Below are 24,854 nucleotides of genomic sequence, written 5' to 3' on the forward strand. Positions count from 1 at the left end.
CTCCCATTAGGTATATTAGTGATTCTTTTATTAAAAGTACAGATTTATCGAATTATTTGAAGGGGAACTGGTTGCAGGAGCTGGAAATTTTGCAGACGAAGCTGCAGATACAGATCCTGAACCTTAATGGAACCAGAGTGGAACCAGTGACCCTTGGAGACTTTACCTCTTGGCTTACCTCTGCATTTTCTTACTTTAAGGAATGGGTGGGAGCAATTTTGTTTGGTGCTGCCATATGATGTGGAATGGTATTCATGGTTTGGTTTGTTTGCAAATTCAGAACACAACAAAAATGTGACAAAGTGATTATAACTCAGGCACTTTTAGTCATTGAAAACGGTGCCTCCCCTGAAGTTTGGTTATCTATGCTCAATAATTAGTCGGCATCTGAGTTCTCTGCTCTTTCACCACACGAATTTATGGATCCATTGCACTGGGATGAGAGAGACTCAGCGATCATTGATCAGCCCTTGCACATCTCTGAGGTTTCCTCATTGCACACGGTAGGTTGATCATGATTTCCCTACTAATTCAGTCCCTTAAAACTTGGATGGCCTCTTTTGTAGAGTTCGCCCTAGGTCATTTAGCAGTTGCTATCACACAGCATCGCAGTATCCAAAGATGGGCAACTTTCTTCGTGCACAGACCAACCTAAGACACGGGGCCTGGTGGCAATGGGGTAACCCTATGATGGGTAAGGCTGTGACACTAGAGGAACAACCTAAAACAGGAGCCACGGCAGATGGACATAATTTCACAGGCCTAGACCAGCATCATTTTATTAAAATTAAAAGGGGGATATGTGGGAAGCCTCATCTGCCATTCCAAGGTGGTGCTGGCTACCACCCATAAGTTTTGGTAAACAACCAATGTGTGCATGTGCATTAGAGTTTTTTGCCAAGTCACTGCCTGGCCTGAGGCATGCAAATGAGGTAACGAAGGCATAACCAATCGGGTGTAGACACACCTCTCCTAGGGCTATATAAGCAGTGCCAGTTCTGGGGCTCAGGATCTTTTCGACTCTGCAATCAAGCTCTCCCAATAAACGTGTATAGAAGGATCCTGTTGTGGTGTCTTTCTTCCTGGCAAGTCGGTCGCTCACAAGCTACAAAGACCTGGCTTTCTGAAACACTCCTAAATTACAGAACTGCTGGCAGAGGCAAGTTAATGTCTGGGATTAGAACCTAGCCTGTCACTGTGAGTTCCAGACCAGACAGGAAAACTCTGGGCGAGTTGCAGAGTCAACATGACCCTAAGCTGGGCCATGTGAGGAGAGGAGATCTGAAAAGAGAAAGAGGGGCCACCAACCAAGAGGGGCAGCCTGAGTGAATAGATTAGCAAGGCTAAAAGTGGCTGAGTTATCTAGGTGTCAGAAGAGCAGGAAGGAGGAAAGCCCAGGGGATCACCTGGACTAGAAAGTTTGGGGGGGGGGTCTAGGTTGGGGAAGCATGCCAGCCAGGAGTGATCTATATGCAGTAGAGACAGTGGGATGCTGAGAGAAACTAGAGGCCACTGTATACTTGATATGTAAATGGACACTTTAGTTCAACATTTTTGCCTTGGATTTAAGACCTATCTGGTTTTAGGCCTTTGTGTGAATGATACTTGACAGGTCTTTTTGCAAAGAAAACTCAGGAAATTACCACAGAGGAAGAAAGAAAGGACATATTTGAAATCGAGTATTCTTTCAACACTGATCTCAAGAATTCAAATTCTTCTCAGTTATACACATCAGATATGATGTCATCACTAATAACTTTTCTATGGTGCATCCCCACATTAAGAGAAATTTGGAGATGTATAACGGAATTCAGCCCACAAATCACTTTGGTGTAGCACTGAGGATGTACTTCAGAAGGAAAGTCTAGAGCAGCAGCTTCAGTGGGGAAGGGAACACTGGAGCATATGTAAATGTGATCTAGTCTGCAGGGAGTCCCATTAACTCCTTACACTTTGGTTCTCCACTGTCCATCTCTGCAACTGCCCTGGTATCCATGGAGAAGCTGTCTGAACTACATTAACCAGGACCCACTGTGTGCATAAAGGCAGGAAGAGTAGAGGGAGTTGTTAGTGCATACATATAATCCCAGTGGATATCTGAGTTTGTGGCTAGCTTGGACTACCATCTAGTGCAGCCAAGGGTACACAGAGAAAGCCTGACAGAAAGGAAAGAAAGAAAGGAGAGAGAGAGAGAGAGAGAGAGAGAGAGAGAGAGAGAGAGAGAGAGAGAGAGAGAGAGAGAGAGAGGGAAAGGCATTCACCCTGAGCCTAGACAGGTCTGAAATTTGCACCACCACAGTATAACTCGTCTAAACCTTGGGTAGAATCACCCCTATTCATGTGCATCTTTGGACAGCCCTGTCTGAGGGCCTGGAGATGCTGGATGGGGTGGCAGAGGATCCTTAGTTTACCTGCTTTTTACAGCAATCTGTGGTGTGGGTCCTAAGCCCAGGCAGAGGGCTGATGCCCATGAGAGTGGTCCAGTATTACAGTCTTGTTTTATTTATTAATTTTACTCTTATAAAGATGGTATTTGCGGCCATGTGGCATTGGTACATATAGCAGACATATGATGGAGTTCAAGGTCAGCCTGGACTACAGAGTGAGTTTCAGGACAGCCAGTGCTACACAGCTATTATAAATATGGTTGCTATGAACATAGTGGCACATATATCCTTATTACAAGTTGGAACATCTTCTGGGTATATGCACAGGAGAGATATTGCTGGATCCTCCAGTAGTTCTATATCTGCCAATTTTCTGATGAAACAACAAATTGATTTTCAGAGTGGTTGTACCAGATTGCAATCCCACCAGCAATGGAGGAGTGTTCCTCTTTTACCACATCCTCCCCAGCATCTGCTGTCACCTGAATTTTTGATCTTAGCCATTATGACTTGTGTGAAATGGAATCTCAGGTTTGTTTTGATTTGCATTTCACTGATCATTAAGGATGTTGAACATTTCTTTAGGTTCTTCTCAGCCATTCGGTATTCCTAAGTTGAGAATTCTTTGTTTAGCTTTGTTTGTACCCCATTTTAAATGGGGTTATTTGGTTTTCTGGAGTCCAGCTTCTTGAATTCTTTATATATATTGGATTTTAGTCCCCTATCAGATTTAGGATTGGTAAAGATCTTTTCCCAATCTGTTTGTTGCCATTTTGTCTTACAAACAGTATACTTTGCCTAACAATAGCTTTGAAATTTCATGAGGTCTCATTTGTCAATTCTCGATCGTACATCATAAGCCATTGCTGTTCTGTTCAGGAATTTTTCCCCTGGGCCCATATAGTCGAGTTTTTTTTTCACATTCTTCTCTATAAGTTTTAGTTTGTTTTTATAAGACACTACATATTCTATATACACAAATATGCATTTCTATATATATTTTTACATTATACATATATGTGATATATTTATATCATTTCTATATTATAATTATTTTATATATTGTATATTATTATTTAAATTTATATATTTATATTACTTTATATTAAATATTTATATATATTATATAAGACCATAATTTTTATAAGTTTATTTATATATACATATGTATATATATGTTTATATTATAGATGTATATTATGTATTTATTTTATTTATATATTTAATTTTATATATTATATACTGTAATTATATATTTGTATATTTATATTATTTTTATATTAAATATTTATATGTAAATATAAGACATATATATATATATCATATAAGATAGTAAGTCTTTATGAGTTTTTATAAGACACTATTGCCTATGCTAGCAACATTTTCTGAAGGGACCCTGATATAACTGTCTCTTGTGAGGCTATGCCAGTGCCTGGCTAATCCAGAGGTTGGATGCTCAGTCTCATCTATTGTAAGGAACACAGGGCCCCCAATGAAGGAGCTAGAGAAAGTACCCAAGAGCTTAAGGGGTCTGCAACCCTATAGGAAGAACAACAATATGAACTAACAAGGACCCCCAGAACTCATGTGTTTAGCTGCATATGTAGCAGAAGATGAGCCACTCCACCATCATTGAGAGTAGAGGCCCTTGATCTTGTGATGATTATATGTCCCAGTAGAGGGGAATGCCAGGGTCTGGAAGCAGGAGTGGGTGGGTTGGGGAGCAGGGTAATGAGAGTATATAGGGGATAGTATTTGAAATGTAAATGAAGAAAATATCTAATAAAATAATAAGAAATAAAAAAGAATAAATTCGTGAAGAATTCCATTAAACCATAGTTCGAATATCAAATCTTTCTTTGCAACAATGCCGTCTTCCATGAATTTTCAATGAGTAAAATGTGGATGTTAATGAAGAATGTGTTCCTTAAAGGGATATTGCTAGTGATCATATTTCTATGAAGACTGACTTAGGGAAGTGATTGTTTTTGTTAATGCATTTTAGAACCATTTGGTTTCCCATTATATAATGAGAATTGATAAATGTGAAATATTTAGTGTAGCTGCAAACACTCAATTGTCTTATTGAAAATGTCGTTTTCTAGAAAACAGAGTAATTAAAGCATCTGCCTCCCATTCTGTTTTCCAGAATTTTCTGAGTCCAGAAACTCAATCAGAACTGCACACAAAGGGCAATTTCTGAAAAAAAAAATAGGTTCATGCAAATGTCAGTAGTTTTACCTATCCCTTCCATGACTACAATATAAATATCATGTTGACATATCTACATGCTTATTTCATTTTATTTTTTTATTTATTATTACTCAATTTCTTTTTTACAGTCTAGTAGTTATCACTTGCCTGGTCAGTCCCCTGACTTCCTCATCTAACATCTCCTCCCCCATCTCGAAGATAATACCCTACATCCCCAATGCCCATCCCATCCCAATCCCTGGTGACTTAAGTCTCTCTGGGGTTAGGTGTGTCTCTCCCACTGATGCTAGACCAGGCAGTCTTATGCTGCATATATATTAGGGGCTTCACATCAGCTAGTGTATGATCCTTGGTTAGAGGCTCGATGTCTGAGACATCTTGATTGTCCAGGTTTGTTGAGAATGCTGGTCTATTTATGGGCCACCCTCCTCCTCAGCTTCTTACAACTATCCCAATTCATCCACAGAGTCTCTGGGATTCTGATCATTTTTGGATATAATATATTTGTATTTGACAGCAGAAAAGGAACATTTCCTCCTTAGATTATTGGCCAATAGCTTGAAGAACAGATGAAAAAAAGGCAGTATTTTGTTATGTGTGTGCTCTTACTGGAAATGAGAAAATATATTCTGATTTCATCTTTGCTGATTATTTAGTTAGTATGTGTTTCTCATTGATTATTTGATTTGGTAGATGGTTTCTATGTGTAAACCTTTCTGTCCTAGATCTCATTTTTCTACACAAAGTGATGGATTCAACTGCCTTATCAAAATTTTTTGGAAGTTACCAAAGGGAAATCTCCTTGAAAGCAAAACGAAAAATAAAATTGAATTAAATAGAGAGTTTAGTTCTGTGAGAATAAATGAAGCAAGTGAATGGGTGCAAGATTTTATGAACTCAGTATGGAAGTTCAGTAGATGTGATACTTCCTGATAACACTAGAGCAACCAGTGAGAGTGATTCTAAAACTAGGCACATGCACTATAACCCAATATTTGGTGGGTATGTACCAACTTTACATTTGACAGAATTCCTGAAATATTTGTTCAGAAATATGATTTTTCCCTGATCTTTTGGGTAGAATTTCTCTCTGGTCGCATTAAAATGATATATATCTTCGGTACAAAAATACATCCAAGAATCCCTGCACTGGATGCCAAGATGGAGAAGATCTCCACAGCAACCATGACCTTGCCCTTGGTGCTATGGTAGACAGGGAGGAAGGTGACCCAGACACTGAAGAACACTAGCATGCTGAAGGTCAAGAACTTGGCTTCATTGAATGTATCAGGCAGATTCTTGGCCAAGAAAGCCACAGAGAAGCTTCCAAGTGCCAGGCAGGCCAAATATCCCAGGATACAGTAGAATGCAGTTATTGAGCCTTTGTTGCACACAATGATGATGTGGCCATGGAGAGTGTGTTCATCAATATCAACAAAGGGAGGAGAAACTGCTAGCCAGATTGCACACAGAACACATTGGATTAGGGAACATATGGGAATAATGTAGTTGGGTGTCCCTGATACCAGGAAGTTTCTCATTCTTCTTCCTGGGTCTGTGACTTTGAAAGCCAGAACCACAGTGACTGTTTTGGCCAGAACTGTGGAAACAGCCACAGTGAATACTATTCCAAATGTGATTTGCTGTAAGATACATATGGCTCTGTTTGGAAGGCCAATGAAGAAAAAGGAGCACAGAAAACAGAACATGAGTGACATAAGTAATATGTAGCTGAGGCTTCTGTTATTGGCCTTCACAATAGGAGTGTCATGGTGCTTCACAAAGACACAAAGTACCACAGCTGTGAATGCAGAGAAACAGAAGGCCATTAAGGCAAGTGACATCCCCAAGGGGTCTTCATAGCTTAGAAATGTGACTCCTTTCTGAATACATTTGTTCTGTTCTGTGTTGGCATAGTGGTATTCTGGACAATTCACACATTGATCCATATCTGATTTCCAAAGGAAAGCTTAGTTAAGTCTGCTTTAGAAATTTTATTGTCAAGGCATTTCAAGTAAGGGTAATGAAAGAATCCTTGCAATGCTGCCTTTGATGCTGAGAATGTAATGTGTAGGATATTGCTGCTGAGCATTGATTTCAATTCGTAATGTTCATAAAGATTTAAAGGAAATAAAACCAAGCAATTTTTTCTTTGTCTAATTAACTTGAGTGTATCATTTATGATGTTATTAGAAAGGGGTTTGTGTGGTGTGGGGGGGATGAGAGGGGAACCAATCCCTGAGGACCAGCATAAAGAATACAAACAGGCAAATTCAGGTAATAAGAGGGTGGGTGGACACACCAAAATGTACCAGAGACTTGGGAGGTCAGAGACCCTAGATTAAATGTACTACAGTAGATAGAGGGAACATATAGAGCCCACCTCCAGGGGGAAGACAGGACATCAAGTGAGTGATGGGCTTCCCATCCCATAGTCACATCTCTGACCCATAATTATTCCTGTATGAATACAAGGATGAAATGGAGAGGAACCTGAGGAAAAGAATTTCCAATGACAGGGCCAAAGTGGGATCTAGGTCAAGAGGAGGTCCTATGGTCTCACATTTTCCTGAGGCTCCGGAGCACTCACAGAAAGAATCTATCATGACTGCCCTCCTAAATACAGTTATTTGCACCCAACCAATGGACAGAAGCAACTAACCATTGAATTAGGGAAGGCTGAAAGTAGTTGAGGAGTAAGGTGATCTTGCAGGCAGACCAGTCTCAATTAATCTTGACCCCAGAAATCTCTCAAACAATGTACCACCAAACAGACACAGTACACCAGCTGACATGGGACCCTCATTACAGTAAAGGGCTTCTGTGTCTGTGTTCATTCAGAGAACATGCAGCTAACCCTCAAAGACTAAAGGCCCCAGGGAGTTTAGAGGTCAGGTGGTGTGCAGCATTGGTCTATGCATAGACAGGGTCGTCTCCAGTCAAACTGAGATGCTGAACCCTGTGACTCAGTGGTCATAATTTACCTACATAGGAGGGAAGGAGTTCTATCATGGTCCTGGAACTCTGGCTCCTGCCAAAGTTACCTTCCACTACAGCCCCCTCAAGAGAAACAAGGCTAGAAGTCATGTAGGCAATATCCCAAGCTTTTGGCCTTCAGGCTAAACTCCTCCCCAGTTACCTAGCAACAGAAAAGATAGCATATTTTAAAAGGGGCTGATTGGCCACTTCTTGCCCTCTCTCTCTCTCACTCCTTTGTTCTCTTGCTCTTACTCTCCTCTCACTCTCTCCCTCTTACTCTTTTTTTCTAGCCCCCTCCCCACTCCTACATTGTTTCTTTCTCTTCGCCTTTCTAAAATAAAGCTCTAAAAGCATAGACAGTTTCTGATCATGATGGATGTACTCACTCTTGCCTGTGTGGGAACCTGTCTTCTCTCTTCCCTCTATCCCATAACCCCTGCGTTACAGGGTGTTGCTCCATGTCCCCCAGGTTGGGCTTCCCCTTGTTCATCCCCTGTTGAGTGAGTCAGAAGCTTCGATGCCCACCCAGAGCTGAATGGAAAGTGTCTGGCAGCCCTCCCATATCTGTCTGTCCAGGGCATAATTGGACCTCTACCGGGAAGTGGGTCCTCACTCCCCTCTCTTTTCCCAGGCTCCCTTTTAGTTCCTATAAGGTGGTGTGGGGGATGGGGGTTCAACGTGAAGACAGGTTGGGTTGGGGGAGAAGGTGTGGGATGTGGAGTATTCAGTCGGTGTATGAGGGGATGGGGAATGGAATATGAAATGTAAAAAATAAATAAAAAATAATGTTATCAGAAAGCAAAGATTTCCTAAGCCATTTTTTTTTGGTTCTATGTTAACATCAAGTAGATTATTTAATTCAGAGAAGATACATTCATAAACCACAATGTGGTTGGGTATATTTTATAAATACGAAACTCTATACTTTCTTTTTTTGAGATCACTGACTATTTTATGAATTTATTCCTTATGACACATTGAGACTGACTTCTACTGGGAAAAGATGTATAATAGCTACTGGAGAATTTACTTGCTCAAACTTGTTGACACAGAAACAACACAAAATTGAACAGGTAGGCTGTATATATGTAAATACTTATATGTGTGAGTTCATGTGAAGGTAGATATTGCATTATTGTATTTAAGTGATTCCTGTCATGTCATAGGAACAAGGTGGAATATGAGAGGAAATATAATGTTTATGTTTGAATAGTAGAAAATATTAATGAAATAAGCCCTAAGATGTTTCCTCATCTGGCAGTAATTAATCAAAAGTTCTGGTTATTGTTCATGAGATGCACTAATTTTTGCACTGAAGGAAAAATACCTCTGTAGATACTTTGTACTGAAAGATCCTTCACCTTGATTCCATCTTCATATGGAAAGCTCAGCACTTTAATCCTTGCCTCACCTCCATTCTTATGAGAATCAAGGATGAAATCAGTGTTGAGAAACAGATTGAGGAAAATAACAGAGGAATCCTCTGGAAAGGGTGGTAACCCAGGTGGTTTGTGTTAAGCAATTATACTCCATTCTAAAATTGTAATCCCCAACATGGTAACAACATTCACAGTGATTGTAATTGCACTTAATTTCCAAGTCATTTCAGAGAATGTTGATGTGCTTCTTTGGGTTTCAGAATTCTTATCTACAGCAATGCATATTTGGATAGATATTATTTGATAAGTTGCCTAAGAGCCTAAGAAGTTGGATTAGATATAAATAGAATATGATCTACCAGACAATCTGATTTCAGATCCCAGTACCCATGACAGATATCTCACAAGTAAATATAAATTTAATGACAGCAGTATTATTTGCTCATATGCACACACCTGTATATGTGTTATCCACTCCACACACTTAAGCAATTAATGCAATAAAATATTTTATGGATTTTTGTATTTAATTTTGATGTACGTATTAATTTCTTTTATGTCGAAAATAATTTCATATACTTTAAATTTGTTTTCAAGCACAGTATATGTTAAAATGTATGACTTCAAAAGACAACTTAGTAGATTGCTTGGTTTTACTCCATGCATCATGGGAATAAACTCAAACTGTAAGTCTTAGCAGCAAATGATTTAACGGTTTAAGTGTCTCACAGGCATAATATGTCTTTTAAGAATTTTAATTCGTTATGTAGAAGGAAAGACAAAATATTTGAAAAGGTAACCATAAACTTATTGCATTTTGCCAACCCTAAAAAATTATCTCAATAATGGGTGTAGTATGTAATATACTGAATATGAATCTCATGGTATATTCCAATTCATAGGTCAAGTCTTATCCCCTACATCCTGGATTCCTACTACATCTGGTTTTGAACATGGCACTCTTAATATAGAATACTTTCCTTTTTCATAAATTTGCAAATACTTTTGTCTTCTATATTAATCTTACAGAGAATATGGACTTTGCACCTAGTAGTCTCATAATCTCATCCAGTAGATTAAATATAATATTCAGTTCTTCATGGGCTCTTATACGTACATAGTGTGCATAATCATATTTAGGATAGATAGATTCATGAAATATGACTAAATCAATACTAACAAAATTCGTGACTAAAATGTAAATGTACATGTAGTTTTATAATAGATCATCTCTTTGGAAAATCTTGTGCAGAATTCCTGCAAATTGCAGTTATATTTTCTAAAGTATTTTCTTTATGAAATATAATCTACCATGAATTTTCAATGAGTCAATATGTGGGTCAAGGCACCAGGCATGTTTGTTTGCTTTTGCAAGACTTTGTTAAGGATTTTTGTATCTACAAGTAGTAAATGTGATAAGTAATATACTGTATATCTACAGTTGCCTTTTAGCTGACTTCATTATTTTAGGGTGATGCAAGAGAAATACATAACTTCAGGATTTACCAAAGCAGCAAATACTCACTTGTCTCATTAGAAATTTCATTTTTAGGGCAGGGGCTGCAAACAAAACAGCAGGCTGCCATTCCCTCCTTCCATAATCTTCTGAATCCAGGACTACAATCTGCACTGCACACAGAGGATGGCATCTGAGAAAAATTAGACACATATTGATAATGAGTTTTAGAAGGTTCTTTTATGTTTTAGATTAGCACTTTAAGATTTCAATAAGCTCATTTTATTCACACAAACTAATTGACATATATTTGTTTGTTTGTTTGTTTTGTGTTTTGAGACAGGGTTTATCTGTGTAGCCCTGGCTTTGCTGCAACTCACTTTGTAGACCAGGCTGGCCTCAAACTCAGAAATCCACCTGCCTCTGCCTCCCAAGTGCTGGGATTAAAGGTGTGTGCCACCACCGCCAGGCCCCTGATTGACATTTTACAATGCCCATTATTTAATGGCCAGAAAAGAATATTGGAAATGCATTGAAGAAATGTTGCATAGTATGTGAGCGTCTAGTAATTTAGGAAAAAGTGCTGATATTGAGCTGTATGTGAAAACTACAACCTGTTGTTTTTTTTTTTTTTAAATTAATTATTTTCAACTTGGTACTAAATGCTATGGACAGAGGAATCTTAATTGAAATATTCTCTCAGCCAACACTAGCATGTCCTCATATCTTTGAAGCATTTTCTTCTTTGGTAATTGATATAAGAATGCCCATCTTACTGTGGGCAGTTGAGCCAGTAAGTAGTGTTCTTTTCAGATCTCTTGGGGGAAAAACACAGCCTAAAGTAATGTTGGCAGTTTTTTTCCATTAATGGGAGAATCAGAACAATGTTTTGGGAAACTGATATTAAAAGATTTTGCCTTGCCTTATCATAAAGAACAAATCTATTCTTTAGTTCCAGTTTCCTGATATCCACACTTGTCTTTCTATAACTAGAAGCCATATGTCAAATCACACCTTCCTCCTCCCTTTCCTTATTATCAAAGTTTAATTAAAGAATCAGAGAGGCAAGTGAGTATTTGAAGAAATTTGAAATAGGAAAAATATGTCCTTCAGTCACAGATAACAAATATGACCTCAAATCAATTACTGTTGCAAAGCATGAGAAAATGTATATAAAAAATAGTGGAGTATGCAGACACTGGTTTAATATGGTTGGAGATGATAAATTATTCCATAGCGACCTCGATATTGGAGCATTACATGACGTCAAAATGCTCTACAGTGGCTTCAAATATTGGAAATAAGCTCGATAAATATTATATTGTTTAAAGTAAATTGAAGATTTGAAGAATTCTTTCTATATTTTTGATACTGTTGAAAATGGTCTTACACTTTCCCATCAAATATCATAGTATATTTCTCCTGTCCATCATTTTCTTTCTCTCTCTCTTTCTTTCTTTCTTTCTTTCTTTCTTTCTTTCTTTCTTTCTTTCTTTCTTTCTTTCTTTCTTTCTTTCTTCTTCCTTCCTTCCTTCCTTCCTTCCTTCCTTCCTTCCTTCCTTCCTTCCTTCCTTTCTTCCTCCCTCCCTCCCTCCCTCCCTCCCCCCTCTCTCTCTCTTTCTTTCTTTCTTTCTTTCTTTCTTTCTTTCTTTCTTTCTTTCTTTCTTTCTTTCCTTTTTCTCCATCATTTTCTTCCCTCCCCTCCCCTCCCCTCCCCTCCCCTCCCCTCCCCTCCCCTCCCCTCCCCTTCCCCTCCCCCCTCCCCTCCCCCCTTCCCTCCCCTCCCCTCCCCTCCCTTTCCTTCGCTTCCCTTTCTCTTCCCTTTTCCTTTCTTTTCCCCTTCCCTTTCTTTTCTCTTTCACTTTCCTTCCCTTCCCTTCCTTTCCTTCGCTTCCCTTTCTCTTCCCTTTTCCTTTCTCTTCCCCTTCCCTTTCTTTTCTCTTTCCCTACCCTTCCCTTTCCCTTCCCTCCCCTTTCCCTTCCATTCCCTTCCCTTTCCCCTTCCCCTTCCCCTTCCCTCTCCCCCTTCCCTTTGTCTTTTCCTTTGCCTTTGCCTTTCCCTTTTCCTTTCCCTATCCCCTTCCCTTTCCCTTTCCTTTCCTTTCCTTTCCTTTCCTTTCCTTTCCTTTCCTTTCCTTTCCTTTCCTTTATTTCCCTCCCTCCCTCCCTCCCTCCCTCCCTCCCTCCCTCCCTTCCTTCCTTCCTACCTTTCCTTCTTTTTTTTTTTTTTTTTTTTTTTTGTTTTTTGAGACAAGGTTTCTCTGTATAGCCCTGGCTGTCCTGGAACTCACTTTGTAGACTAGGCTGGCCTCGAACTCAAAAATCTTCCTGCTTCTGCCTCCCAAATGGTGGGATTATGGGCATGTGCCACCCCACCTGGCTCCCATCATTTTATTTAGCTGTATATTAACCCTTTGTTATATTTGAAGACTATTTTGAGTTAGAGTATGGAAAGTCTGCATACTTTTGCACTTTATGATAATTTATTTTAAGGTAGTGTCTCCATATCACACATGACTGTTTTGGACTCACAATATAGGGTAGACTGGGATGAAACAGACAGAGATTTTCAGATTTTGTCACTAAAGTGCTTGGATGAAAACATGAATCACAAAAACAACCTGACATTATTTCTGACTTTCATAGATAAAATTCACTCTGCATGTATTATAGTATTGTAAATAGTTTTGTGAAAAAAATGTTCTAATATCAATATAAGTTCCTTCTGTTCTATCACTATTTTTGTTTCTATATCTATGAATTAATATTGGAGTTGGCTAAGAGCAATTTCTGAAGGTTTTTTGGAAAATAATATAATTCTATATTTTGTCTTGTACTGAATTTAATGGAACTGCATATATTGAAGTATGCTTGCATCCCTGAAATAAATTTTCCCTTAGAGGAATAAATGAGTGTGGGGGGAAATAGGAGAAGAATCAGGTATGGTAGAATATGGAAGATGTGTACAGAGGTCCGGAAATAGAACAGAGGTGTATGTCAATCAGGGATGGGGTTCTTTGGGTAGCAACCAGAAAGTCCCAGATGCCAGGAAATCAATAGCATCCCAAGAACCCATAGGGATGACATTAGCTGAAATATCCCAGAATTGGGAAGAAGAGTCTGTTGATACCATATCCAGAGGTTAGGCATGGCCCCCCAGTTGAGGAATAGGGCCACCCACACATCTACAAAATTTAACCCAGAATTGTTCCGGTCTAATGGAAATAATGGGACAAAGAGTAGAGCAGAGACAGAAGGAAAGGACACACAGAGACTATTCCACCTCAGATCCATTCCAAATGCAGTCACCACACCCACACAATATTGTGGATGGCAAGAAGTGTTTACAAACAGTAAATACAGCTATCTGATACAGCTATCTCCTGAGAGGCTCTGCCAGATCCTGACCAATACAGATATGGATGCTCACAGTCAACCATTGAACTGAGTACAGGGACCCCAATGGAGGTGTTAGGGAAAGGACTGAAGGAGTTAAAGTTTCCTATCTAGCATCAATGGGAGGGGAGTCCTTTGGTTCTGTGAAGGCTTGATGCCCCAGTGTAGAAGAATACTTAGGTGCTGAGGAAGGAGTGGGTAGGTGGGTGGGAGAGCACCCTCATAGAAGAAGGGTAATGTGGAATGGTATAGTGGGTTTGTGGAAGGGAAACAGGGTAAAGGAGTAACATTTGAAATGTAAATAAATGAAATCTCCAGTTGAAAAAAATTTAAAAAATGCCACAAATAGCAAAATCACCATAAACATGGAAGTATAATTCATGTGTAGCTTCTAGCCTAACACATACTAGGTTCAATCTTCAACCCTAAGAATTTAATAACCCACAGCAAAATAAGACCATTTTTTTGTTGTTTGTTTTGTTAAGGCTTTATATGTCTTACTTTTATTAAGCCAAAGGCAGCTTGGCATTGTGGTACACACCTTTAATCCCAGCGCTTGGGAGGCAGGGCAGGCAGATTTCTGATTTTGAGGCCATCATGGTCTACAGAATTAGTTCCATGACAGCCTGATAAAACTAGTTTTTGTTTTGTTTTATTTTGATTCTTTTTGTGTTTGATTTTTTTTTGGCTTTAGTCTCTTTTATACCAGTTGAATGTTAGGTATATGATTGAAAAAATTTCCCATAAAAGCCCTACTACATATCAGGATCTATTGAAGGCACAAAGGTAAAAAATAATAGAGTTGTATATATATATATATATATATATATATATATATATATACAAGTAAGAATTGTATATATATATACATATACATAAATATATAGATATATATTTTTTCTATATATATAGAAAAAATAATAGAGTTTTTATATATATATATATTTTTTTTTATATATATATATATATTTATATATATATATATATAAAAACTCTATTATTTTTTCTATATATATACTCAGCAAGCATATGTGTGTGTATATATATATATATATATATATATATATATATATATATATACTTGCTATTTACTTACTGTTTCTTCATATAAAATATTAAAATATACTGTGATAAATGATACTTTCATGCAGTGTGCCACATAGATACATATGAGGGGTGTCTAACACTCATTTATTGTCATGTAGTGCTTCCTAAATATTTTATAAGTAGCACAGCTCCAAAAATAACAATTTTCAGAGTGAATGATAAAGAGTTGATGAAAATCCAAAGTAGAAAAAAGAATGAGCAAGCCAGTATTATCATCAGTTGTGGAGGTGTATTAACTCTGATTAGTTTGCAAGCAAAACTGAGAATTGGTCTCATCCCACAAACCTCAAGAAATCCTGTCTACAATAGATGGAATAGTCGAGTGGAAGCAATTAGTTGGTCTCATTTGGGCTCAAATATCAATGTGATTGTATTTTCACACTTTTGTTCCCAAGTCCTGAGTACATTCAGTTTATATAAGATTAATTTCCAGGGAGGGGAACAGGGCATTTGTGAGTTACAAAAATTTTCCTAATGACCCTTGTATTTGGTAATTATGTTATGGTTAATCAGTGATAAAAGAAGATACCAACAGTGTTTGACTACCAGATTCTTGTGTTTTGGCTGGCCCTGAAATTACAGTCTATTTCATGGTGTTTGTGTAGAATTCCCATTGACATATAATATCACTTTGTCCAAGGAATTCCTTTTGTAGTTTGACATTAATAGTTTATAGGCGCTTCTTCTTATGTTTATTCACATGCAAATGTGGAATAAATGATTTGTATCAGTAGTTCCAGATATTCTGATTATCGAACTGACAGTTTGAATTATATTTTCAAAAATAAAGTATTCTTAGTCCTAAACTGGGAATAACTGTCACTCAATTGTCTATCACTAACTCATGCTTCACTCACTACTATTCATATGAGGTATGACGTAGGATTTCGTGGTTTTGTCACCTAGCTCCATTTCATATGTCTGGTTACTATAATGTGTTATGAAAATTTTTTTCTATTATGATGGCTAAGTTTTGTTTAATCCTGTTTTATTTTATTATTCTCCCATAAAATCCTGTCATTTTCTAATGAGTAACATAAAGTGGATCTGATGAAAAAGGAAGGAAATAGGAATATTAACTATGATATATTTGCCAGTAGAACTGACAATTGTTCACATCCCAATAGAAGGAATGGAAACTGTAATTAGGATATATTATGTGAGAATAACAAATTATTTTCAATAAATAAAACAATCAAAATTTAAAAAAACTCCCTGTTCTCAGAGAATGATCTTCTGTTGTGTGTTTTGTTCTTTTGGTATGTGTTTTTGTCAAGAATTTTTCCATTCATATCCATCAAATGTAATGTTCTTGAATGACATTTTTTTCCTCTTATTAAACATTATACAGTTTTCCTCCATTTTTTAATAAAGAAAAGTTCTCCTCTTGTATATGAATGTGTCTTCTTACCCTCTGCAGGCAACTTAGGAATGCCTTAAAAAATAAACCAGTTTTGTTGTCTTTGATTTCATTTAGAGAATGTTAACAAAAAAGTTCAATGATAACTGAAAATTATTTGTTGCTTCTGTCTGGTTGCTGTTATTGCTGTACTTGAGGTGTGTTAATATCCTTTATTTTTTCTGTTGTTCTAGTTCTGTCTATAGGTTCCTTTCACCTTCTGGTCATCTTATGTAAAAGAGTGAATGGATTCTTCAAATTTACTAAAAAGTCTTGTTTCTATGAATATGATTTTCTGTAATTGTGTTCATTAGTGAATGTGTTGAATGTCCTTTTATTATATGGTAAATATTTTTGGATATAATGACAAGGGTTAGCAATTATGACTATTGGTGTTTCATAACTGTAACATTAGCCTCTTTCATATCAATACCTGTTCCAGAAGTTTAAGGTAAGGGAGGAGATTACTGTTTCATTAGAGCAATTATGTGAAGAAAAAAATTTTTAATTTAAAGGAAAGAATATCTAAGAGTGGTGAAGAACAGGTTTTTTTAATTTATTAAATTTCAAAAAATTGTTCTGATATGACAAAGGTATATTTTATGCATGTTTGAAATCTTCAAATAATTGGTAAAAATGTGAAAAATGAAAAAAAATATCATACTGGAACTAGAAAGTGATTCCTTATGTGACTAAATTGTTCTTTTCAATATGTTGCCGTGAATTCATCTGACACTGTATACTGCTCTGTATTATAAAGCAATAAGCTAGCACACACTTACCTTTCTTCTTCCTGTGGCCAACTCAATCATGTCTACGTAAAAGTGAAAGTGTCGACCATGTGGTAAATATGGGCTGAACTTTCCTAACTTCATCTTCATCCCAAGATGTTGTGAGAAATTCCCAAAGTGAATAATGTCATATTCATCCTGCATTATTACTCTTTGTTTCATAATCACTTTGTCACCAAGAGGATTAATGAAGTAGGTCCTTCTTAGAAAGGAGTTTACCTAAAATACAAGCATTGCACTATAATGTATATATCATTCCTTCAAGTCATAAAATTCATTCTGATTTCATAGCAAAGGCACACATATTTAAAGAAAGAAAGAGAGGTATCAAAGCTAATGCAATTGTATAAATGAAATTATCACAATGTTACAATAATTTCAGTTTTCTCAGCGAAGAATACCAAACACAAACAGAGAAAAATGCAGATCCAAACACAGGTATGCAACACACACACACACACACACACACACACACACACACACACACACACACACACAGACACACACAGAGACACACCAAACACACACAAACACGTAAATATACACACAGATACTGAGAGAGTCTCACATCTTTTCTAAGTCACACATATAGTACAGCTATACATTTATTTACAAACAAATATACGTACATGTTGGCACGCATATGTAAATATTCAGGGACATAAATGACAATCATATCCACTCAAATAAAAACACAGGTATGAAATCACAAAAAATAATACACTGGCACACATACAAAAATACACACAGACATACACACACACGGAGCAAGAGAGAGAGTGAGAGAGAGTGAGACAGCAAAACAAGGGGAGAGGTTTAAATATTTAAGGGACAGCCATGAACAATATTGACACACAGAGATTTTTATACTCACACCTAAAGACAAAAAAGCAGGAAAAGGCCTTGCCGAGTACAAAGAAATATGCAGACACATACTTAGTAAAGCATGTACAAATCCATATTAGTACTTATAAACACTTACAAAATACATACATTGTACACAATGAAACCTACTCTGACAAAAACCCCAAAGAAACATATACACATATATAAACAAACACTGATAGAAAGAAATTCCTACATAGAAAAAATTGTTGCTCATTTCCACTTTCATACATAGAGTTAAACATATATGTTGAAAGTAATACAAATATAAACACAGACACATAGAAAGAGTAGAAAAATATATATATACTCAATGAGAAGCATACATTCACACATATAAACACATTTCTACATACAGAAATGAGTACCAACACTATTTCTTGTTTAGTTACTCTCAGAAAACCCAGAATGCTCTCCAGAGCCTACACACTTGGCAGAATCACTGGATTACACTAATGAAAATAATTCCTCCAAATGATTTCCATATGATTGATAAATATGAGTAAAAACTCATCTTCTAATCATGGAGATAATTAATGAGGAAAGACTGTTTATATCCAATATTGGAAGGGGCATGCTAATAGATATTTGGATGCTCTGTATAAAACCACACATTTTCATTGCTAATCTGTGAATTCTCTTTCCAATCACATTCATAACAATCTATAGATTTGCTTTTGTTAAGGTAAAACGTTTGGAAAACTATCTATTTTGGAAAATATTTCTTATTTCTTTAAGTCTGGGCATCTGAAAGACTCTAAACAACTATGCAATTGAAGCCACCAAACCTCGGCCAATAGAAGAAACTTTTACCTTCAAGCAGTGAGAACTGGCTCCTTTTCCATTGTCTATTGCCTGATTATCAACCTGTTGCAGATTCATCTCGTGGAGGGCATGGGCTATGGCATGCACCGCATTGTATATGTTATAAGTATTCTCACTAAAGGTCATGTCAAACTTCTGTTCCTTTAGCCAATCAAATGAGGCATCAGATGAATTGTTCTTCAGTATTTTACAGTTAGATGTTGAGTCTTCATAGTTAAAATATTTCCACTCTGGCATTACTAGATATAAATCTGTTTTTCTGAGATGAAACCATGTCTGTACAAAATTTTTAAAGCCAGAAATCTCACCATGGTGGGGTAGAAAAGTAAGTGATCCATAGAATTTGCCATGACTTATGTCTGTCTTACTGGTAGGGAAATTCAATTGTTTTGTGGTGATCCATATTCTCTGTAAAATGGGAGGGTCCCACATTCTGAAGATCAAATCAATGAAATTGTATGTTTCTCCATAAATGATAATAACATTTGTTAATGACATCACAATTTGGCTGTAGTACATTTCAGTTTTTTGTGGAAATGAAACTTCATTAACAGAGATCATTTTCACAAAGGCAAAGCAAATTTCCTTGTTTTCACTCTGTTTCTTCAACTCTAAAAGAAATTGGTTTCCTTGATCGTCATCTGGGATGACAAGTCCAATCCAGTTCCATTTGAAGTAAAGTATGAAGGAGACCATTGCCAATGCTAGAGATGTGTCCTTTGGGGCCATCTGATAGAGATAGGGAAATTGTTCATCATCACTGAAGATAGCATGGAAAGGTCCATAGGTAAGCTGAAGGAGCTACAACACAAAGAGCAGCATGAGGTGTGGTGCATGTGAAAAGTCTTGTAATCATATTTACCTGCAAACAGTTGATTACCTGTGACTTTTTCTCTCATATCTGATTCAAATTAGCAAACGTGGAAGCCTGGCACATCCACTTCTAATGGGAACAGCAAGCATAGTTCTTTGACAAAGATGTAACAAATGTATTCACATGTTATAATGACTGCCTTTCTGTCTTTCAGTTTTAGTCTTGATATATGTGTTTCAAATGTTTGAAGGGATTTTTATACTTTTACAATTTGGGGATATATGATTAATATTTTTTAAAAAGGCTTTTATGCCATAATAAATAAATACTTCTAAGATTGAAGAGGATAGTCCTGCACATAATACTGATATAGCATTTGGAAGATATATTCTTATATTGCCCTACTTGACAGTAATATTGTACACTAGAGGTTGTGACCCACATAAAACTGCCAGAGATCTCCTTTTTAGGTTTTGTTCTGAATTACAATGTCTGCCTCTGTGCCTCCCCAGGAAACAGACAATAAGATCAAAGAATTTGTAAAAGTATAAACTAGATTTTGTACACTAAAAGTGTTAGTAGCAAATTGTATTAGAAAATCTCTTCATACTATATATCGAGGTAATTCTGGTCTGTAGAGTATATAATAATATTATATACTGATAATAATATAATAATTTAAATTATTTACATTAATAATATCATCATATTATTAAAGAAAATGACTTATTACAGGTAATAAGGTATCACATCCATATTCACTATGGGTGTGAAATTTTTGCCAGGGATGTAATGTCAATTTAAATTCTGACTTTTAATAGTTGGTCATACACTCACAGGTATTCAAATGACTAACTCCAGAGACTGGATAGGAGCTTTTCATCCTTTCTAGTACCACTGAAACATCATGAGTTTCCAGATTAAGAATGGTATCTCATGCCTTTTCAAAAATAAAAATACTCCAGATAGTTAAAAGTTACGTTATAGTGAAAATGTTGGTAAAATTTATTTCTGTTCCATCACAGTTTATCTCTGATGACTAAACTTATAACACCACCATAATTCTATTATTTCATAGTTTACCAATGATAATTTAATCTTATAACCAAGATGAAGATAACACCTATCTGGGGACAGAAATAACATGCTCTATATTTTGGAAAAGCATGAACAAATCTCTGCTTGCTGAGATTGATATAAATAATGAAACACTCTGACGGACAGTCAGTGAAGGTTGTAAGATACCTTCTACCACCATGCCAGACTCAATTCTCTATGTCCTCTTCTATTCTGTCTTGCTGGTATCTTTCTACTTCTGGTGTTAGCCCTTAACAGAAGGCCTAACATGTTTCTGAATAGTAAGTATCCTGGAACTACCTAGATTGACATAAGCTTAAGTCCAACCACATCCATTAACTTTCATAATAGCTATCAAAGTCCCCCAAAGAAACATGATGTTAAGAATTTCTGGCCGATGATAACTCACACGTGGAGATAAGAAGCTGTCCAGGTAATTCCAGAAACTTAAAGATACCTCCCAATTGGGTCCTGAAAGCAGAAAGGAACACATAGTCTCTTCATTACAGAAATAATTAGGGATAGGGCTGTCTTTATTTCTATGAAATAAATATGGTGTAGGTGTAAAAGTTTTTTCATCACAATGGCCCAAACTGTATCTTATAATCAAAGACATATTTGGTAAAAGATCAGGATTTCTGTTGATTTCATCCATTGCAAACACCAATGCCAAAGCATATTTGTGGTTTCTAGTTGTTTTTCTGTAAAAGAGTACAGAATTTATTATGGACAGATGATTATACATGCACATATGTACTCAATAGAAGCACTACGCTATACTGGAAGTTTCTGAATCTGACATCTAAAGACGGGAACAAATGGCTTTTGTTATAAGATTGAATTGACAGATGGACCTGGAAAATAGAAAGCACTTCAAATGTTCATGAAGGTGTCGTTCCCATAAATAAGAGATGGTATTGTCCTCATCCACAGAGATAATTTCCATTTTTGTTTTTGAGCGCTTGATCAGAAGGTAAAGAGAGAACCACAGATATTGACAAAATAGTAATTCTGATCATGTTTTCATTTTGAAATTATTAAGCAGTAAATAAATTTGTTATTAGAGCCACTGATTTCATAATATTTTCTTGTGAAATTAACTGAATTGTTTAAGGAAATGAAAACATAGCCAGGAGTGGTGTCACATGCCTTTAATCCCAGCACTTGGGATGCAGAGGCAGGTGGATTTCTGAGTTTGAGGACAGCCTGGTCTACAAAGTGAGTTTCCGGACAGCCAGAGGTACACAGAGAAACCCTGTCTCAAAAAAAAAAAAAAAAAAAAAAAAAGTAAAGTAAAGAAAGAAAGAAAGAAAGAAAGAAAACCTTGATCTATCAATGAATAATTGTCTCTGTCTCTAGCAATATTTGATTCCTGTACTCATAATCACTTACAATTATTGGCCAAAATTCTTGACACATCCCTTCATATCTATCCTCATGCTCTTATTTTGTCAATCTTTTATTGAAATAAAATATTTTCTTAAGATTTATTTTTAATTAAATTCAAATATCAAACACGAATTTCGTAATTGATGCATGTCAATATTTAAGTTTGTATGAATTTGAGCAAGGACTATTTAGGGTATAAGATTGCAATACATCCAAATGTTTTATAAGTCACTTTCCTGTAGACTAACCTCAATTCAAATGCACAGTTATGCAGCAGTGGCAAGTGTTTAGTGCAGAGATTAAGGGCTTGTCCCACCACTGATGTATCATTCTTCTACTTCCTATTTACAAAGGAGTGTGATATATATTCACTCTGAGTATTTTATTCATTATAAATTAATTTCTACGAAACATATTTGACAACCTTTGTCATTACACTAAAACCGTATTAGGATCCTACTGAGAACTCAGAAAACAAGGAAATCTGTGTGATATTTGTATATGCCTGCATTATAAGCTTATGATATGGAAGAGATTTTTTTGTGTAAATTTATGTAATATATTCGTTGTTTTTATTTTTTTTAAATAACGGTGGACCACTAGACTTTGGAAATGGAATAATACCAGATTGGTTTTGTTTATGTTTTTGAAAAGAATAATATCTCTCATTTTATCATTGTCATTTCATATAATTTTATCAATAAACTCTATATGTACACCTGCATATTTAATGATTAGAATGAAGTAAATACAATCAGTCTTTCAATAAAAATTATACAACTATTGTGTTTTCATTCTATACCCTATAAAATAGGTCATTTTAGAATATTATTTATTACCACACACACACACATACAAATCTCAATTAAAGTTTTACTAATATACAAAATAAATTTGAAAGTAGACGTTGTACAATGCTCAAACTACTACCTATAACTGAAATTTAGGAAACATCAGTTACTTAAGATGTCTGTGTAGCCTAGTAGTCTAAAGGGGTGTGTTTGAAAACAATGATCAGCAATCCACAAAATTTATATGGATACCACGTTGGTAACATGTGCACTAATATTTACTAAAATTATTGAAATAAGTCCCACAAGATTTAGATATTTTAAAAGGGTCAGAGATTAACCAACTCATACATGAATGGAGAAGACATTTTTCTTAAATAATGACAAAAAACTAATATAAAGCTCCTGTATCACTGTCCACAAACGTTCTAACTATCCCACAATACAATTGTCACCCATGCCAGTGATAAGGGAAATAATCAGTCACCACTGTTATTGATAGCCTGCCTATTCAAAGAATGTAATAATATCCTTGGATTCCATATGTTCCAAATATGGTTTATTCTAAAGAGAGACTACCCAGTTGAACTTTGCAAAACATAAAAGCCAGTGATTGTACATAAGTAGTGTGAAGTAGAAAGCCACAGTGCTTTTGGATTTTATCTTTTAAAACACTTCAATGTATTGACCCCTAATGAGGTAAATATTCTTTGCACATATACATACAAAGATATGCATCCAGGTATTCAAATGAAGTAGGAATTTCTGAGTGTAAGTATTTTCTCTTTCCAAACCTGATGAAGTTTTAGAAGTCAATAAGTGACTACATGCAATAAATTTGAGACAGTAAGTTCGTATGTATGTAAAGTTTTTGACTATTCTGCCATGAATATTTTGGGAACCAGAATATGCTCTAGGAGCAACAAACTTATGGAAAGACTGTCAGCAAAATTTATGACCATTTATTTACATGTACTTGGGATAAAACATAATGAAATATTACGGGATCAATTTCAATAAGTCATCTCTGCCTAGAGTGCAATATAAACTGTCAAAAGGCAGGCTTTATGTTAAAGATCAATGTAGATATTCCATATTCCAACGCTTCCAAACTTTAAATCAGAAGCCACCTGGAAGAAAACCAAAACTTCCACTGAATTAATTAAATGGAGAAAATAGGATTAAATCTGTAAAGGAATTAAGTTTTTTTTCTTGGAGTTCAGACTTAGTACAAAGACAGATGACTCAAGAATTTGCCTCATCTTCATCCTCAGAGCACACAAGAAATATTTATGTTCTCATTTCAATTTAAAATACAAATTTACTTACAGAACGTTAAGAGTCTTGTTGAAATAATCATTTTCAATGGGTGTCTGAACTGCTGCCAGGATGAAACTACAAGTTAATCCCACACGTTTATTATTTACTTCATCCAAATTTATTCTCCAAAAGCACCTGGGATCAATGAAATTGGCCATGAGAAGTGTAATATTAAGGAGGAAGAAGACCCCCATGAAAATGAACATATTTTTCCTGCCTTAAACCTGGGCAGTGTGGATTGTGAAGTGACATGCATATTAGCACATCAGATTTCTACCAGCTTTTATTTCTTGGGCTAAGGACATGTTTATTGCATATTTATGATTCATTTTATTTTTAGGTTTCTCCTGAGCCCTGGAAGAAACTTAAATACTTTCTGCCCTGGGGCTCTCTCTGCAACTGGTGTCCATGGCTCTTGGAATGAACACGTGTAGTTAAATTCTTAGGAGGATAATTCATTCTCAGTTTCCATGATATCATTCATGTTTGTGAATCTGTGGAAGGAAGCCCCTGTGTTCAAATTTGGTCCTTGAAAATTTTCAACAATCTGATTATGTGACGACAGTTAGAAATGATGTCAGTGGATTGAATCAGATTCATAGTGACACATCCAGTACTAGCAAATCTGGAGCTTCTGAGGACATA

The 24,854-nt window shown here is 36.2% G+C and overlaps 1 protein-coding gene across 2 annotated transcripts; it reads right to left on the reverse strand.

Moving 5' to 3' along the window:
* Window positions 1–3,504: 3,504 nt before the first annotated feature.
* Window positions 3,505–24,480, reverse strand: LOC147003682 (vomeronasal type-2 receptor 116-like). 2 transcript variants are annotated; one of them, XM_085842299.1, is made up of 6 exons: window positions 24,219–24,480; window positions 21,119–21,410; window positions 18,807–19,547; window positions 17,100–17,327; window positions 10,485–10,608; window positions 3,505–6,552 (listed from the first exon to the last, which is right to left on the reverse strand). In XM_085842299.1, the coding sequence occupies exons 1-6, from the start codon at window positions 24,413–24,415 to the stop codon at window positions 5,648–5,650; spliced, it is 2,487 nt and encodes an 828-aa protein (XP_085698425.1). In that variant the 5' UTR covers window positions 24,416–24,480; the 3' UTR covers window positions 3,505–5,647. The 2 variants fall into 2 exon arrangements, with proteins under 2 accessions (XP_085698425.1, XP_085698426.1); XM_085842300.1 differs by having other exon boundaries at window positions 3,506–6,402.
* Between the last annotated feature and the right edge of the window lie 374 nt (window positions 24,481–24,854).

This window comes from Mus caroli, unplaced genomic scaffold, assembly GCF_978045245.1.
Source record: "Mus caroli unplaced genomic scaffold, Mus_caroli_1 scaffold_8, whole genome shotgun sequence".
Lineage (NCBI taxonomy): Eukaryota > Metazoa > Chordata > Mammalia > Rodentia > Muridae > Mus > Mus caroli.

What these genes read in the sequence shown, in the direction of transcription:
- LOC147003682 (XM_085842299.1), bottom strand. Translation starts at nt 24,415, where the DNA reads ATGTTCATTTTCATGGGGGTCTTCTTCCTCCTTAATATTACACTTCTC. An exon ending in AACAAGACTCTTAACGTTCT is followed by an intron (nt 21,411 to 24,218) that starts GTAAGTAAATTT and finishes ACTCTTTTACAG; the next exon opens with AAAAACAACTAGAAACCACA. An exon ending in CCAGTTCTCACTGCTTGAAG is followed by an intron (nt 17,328 to 18,806) that starts GTAAAAGTTTCT and finishes CTTGTATTTTAG; the next exon opens with GTAAACTCCTTTCTAAGAAG.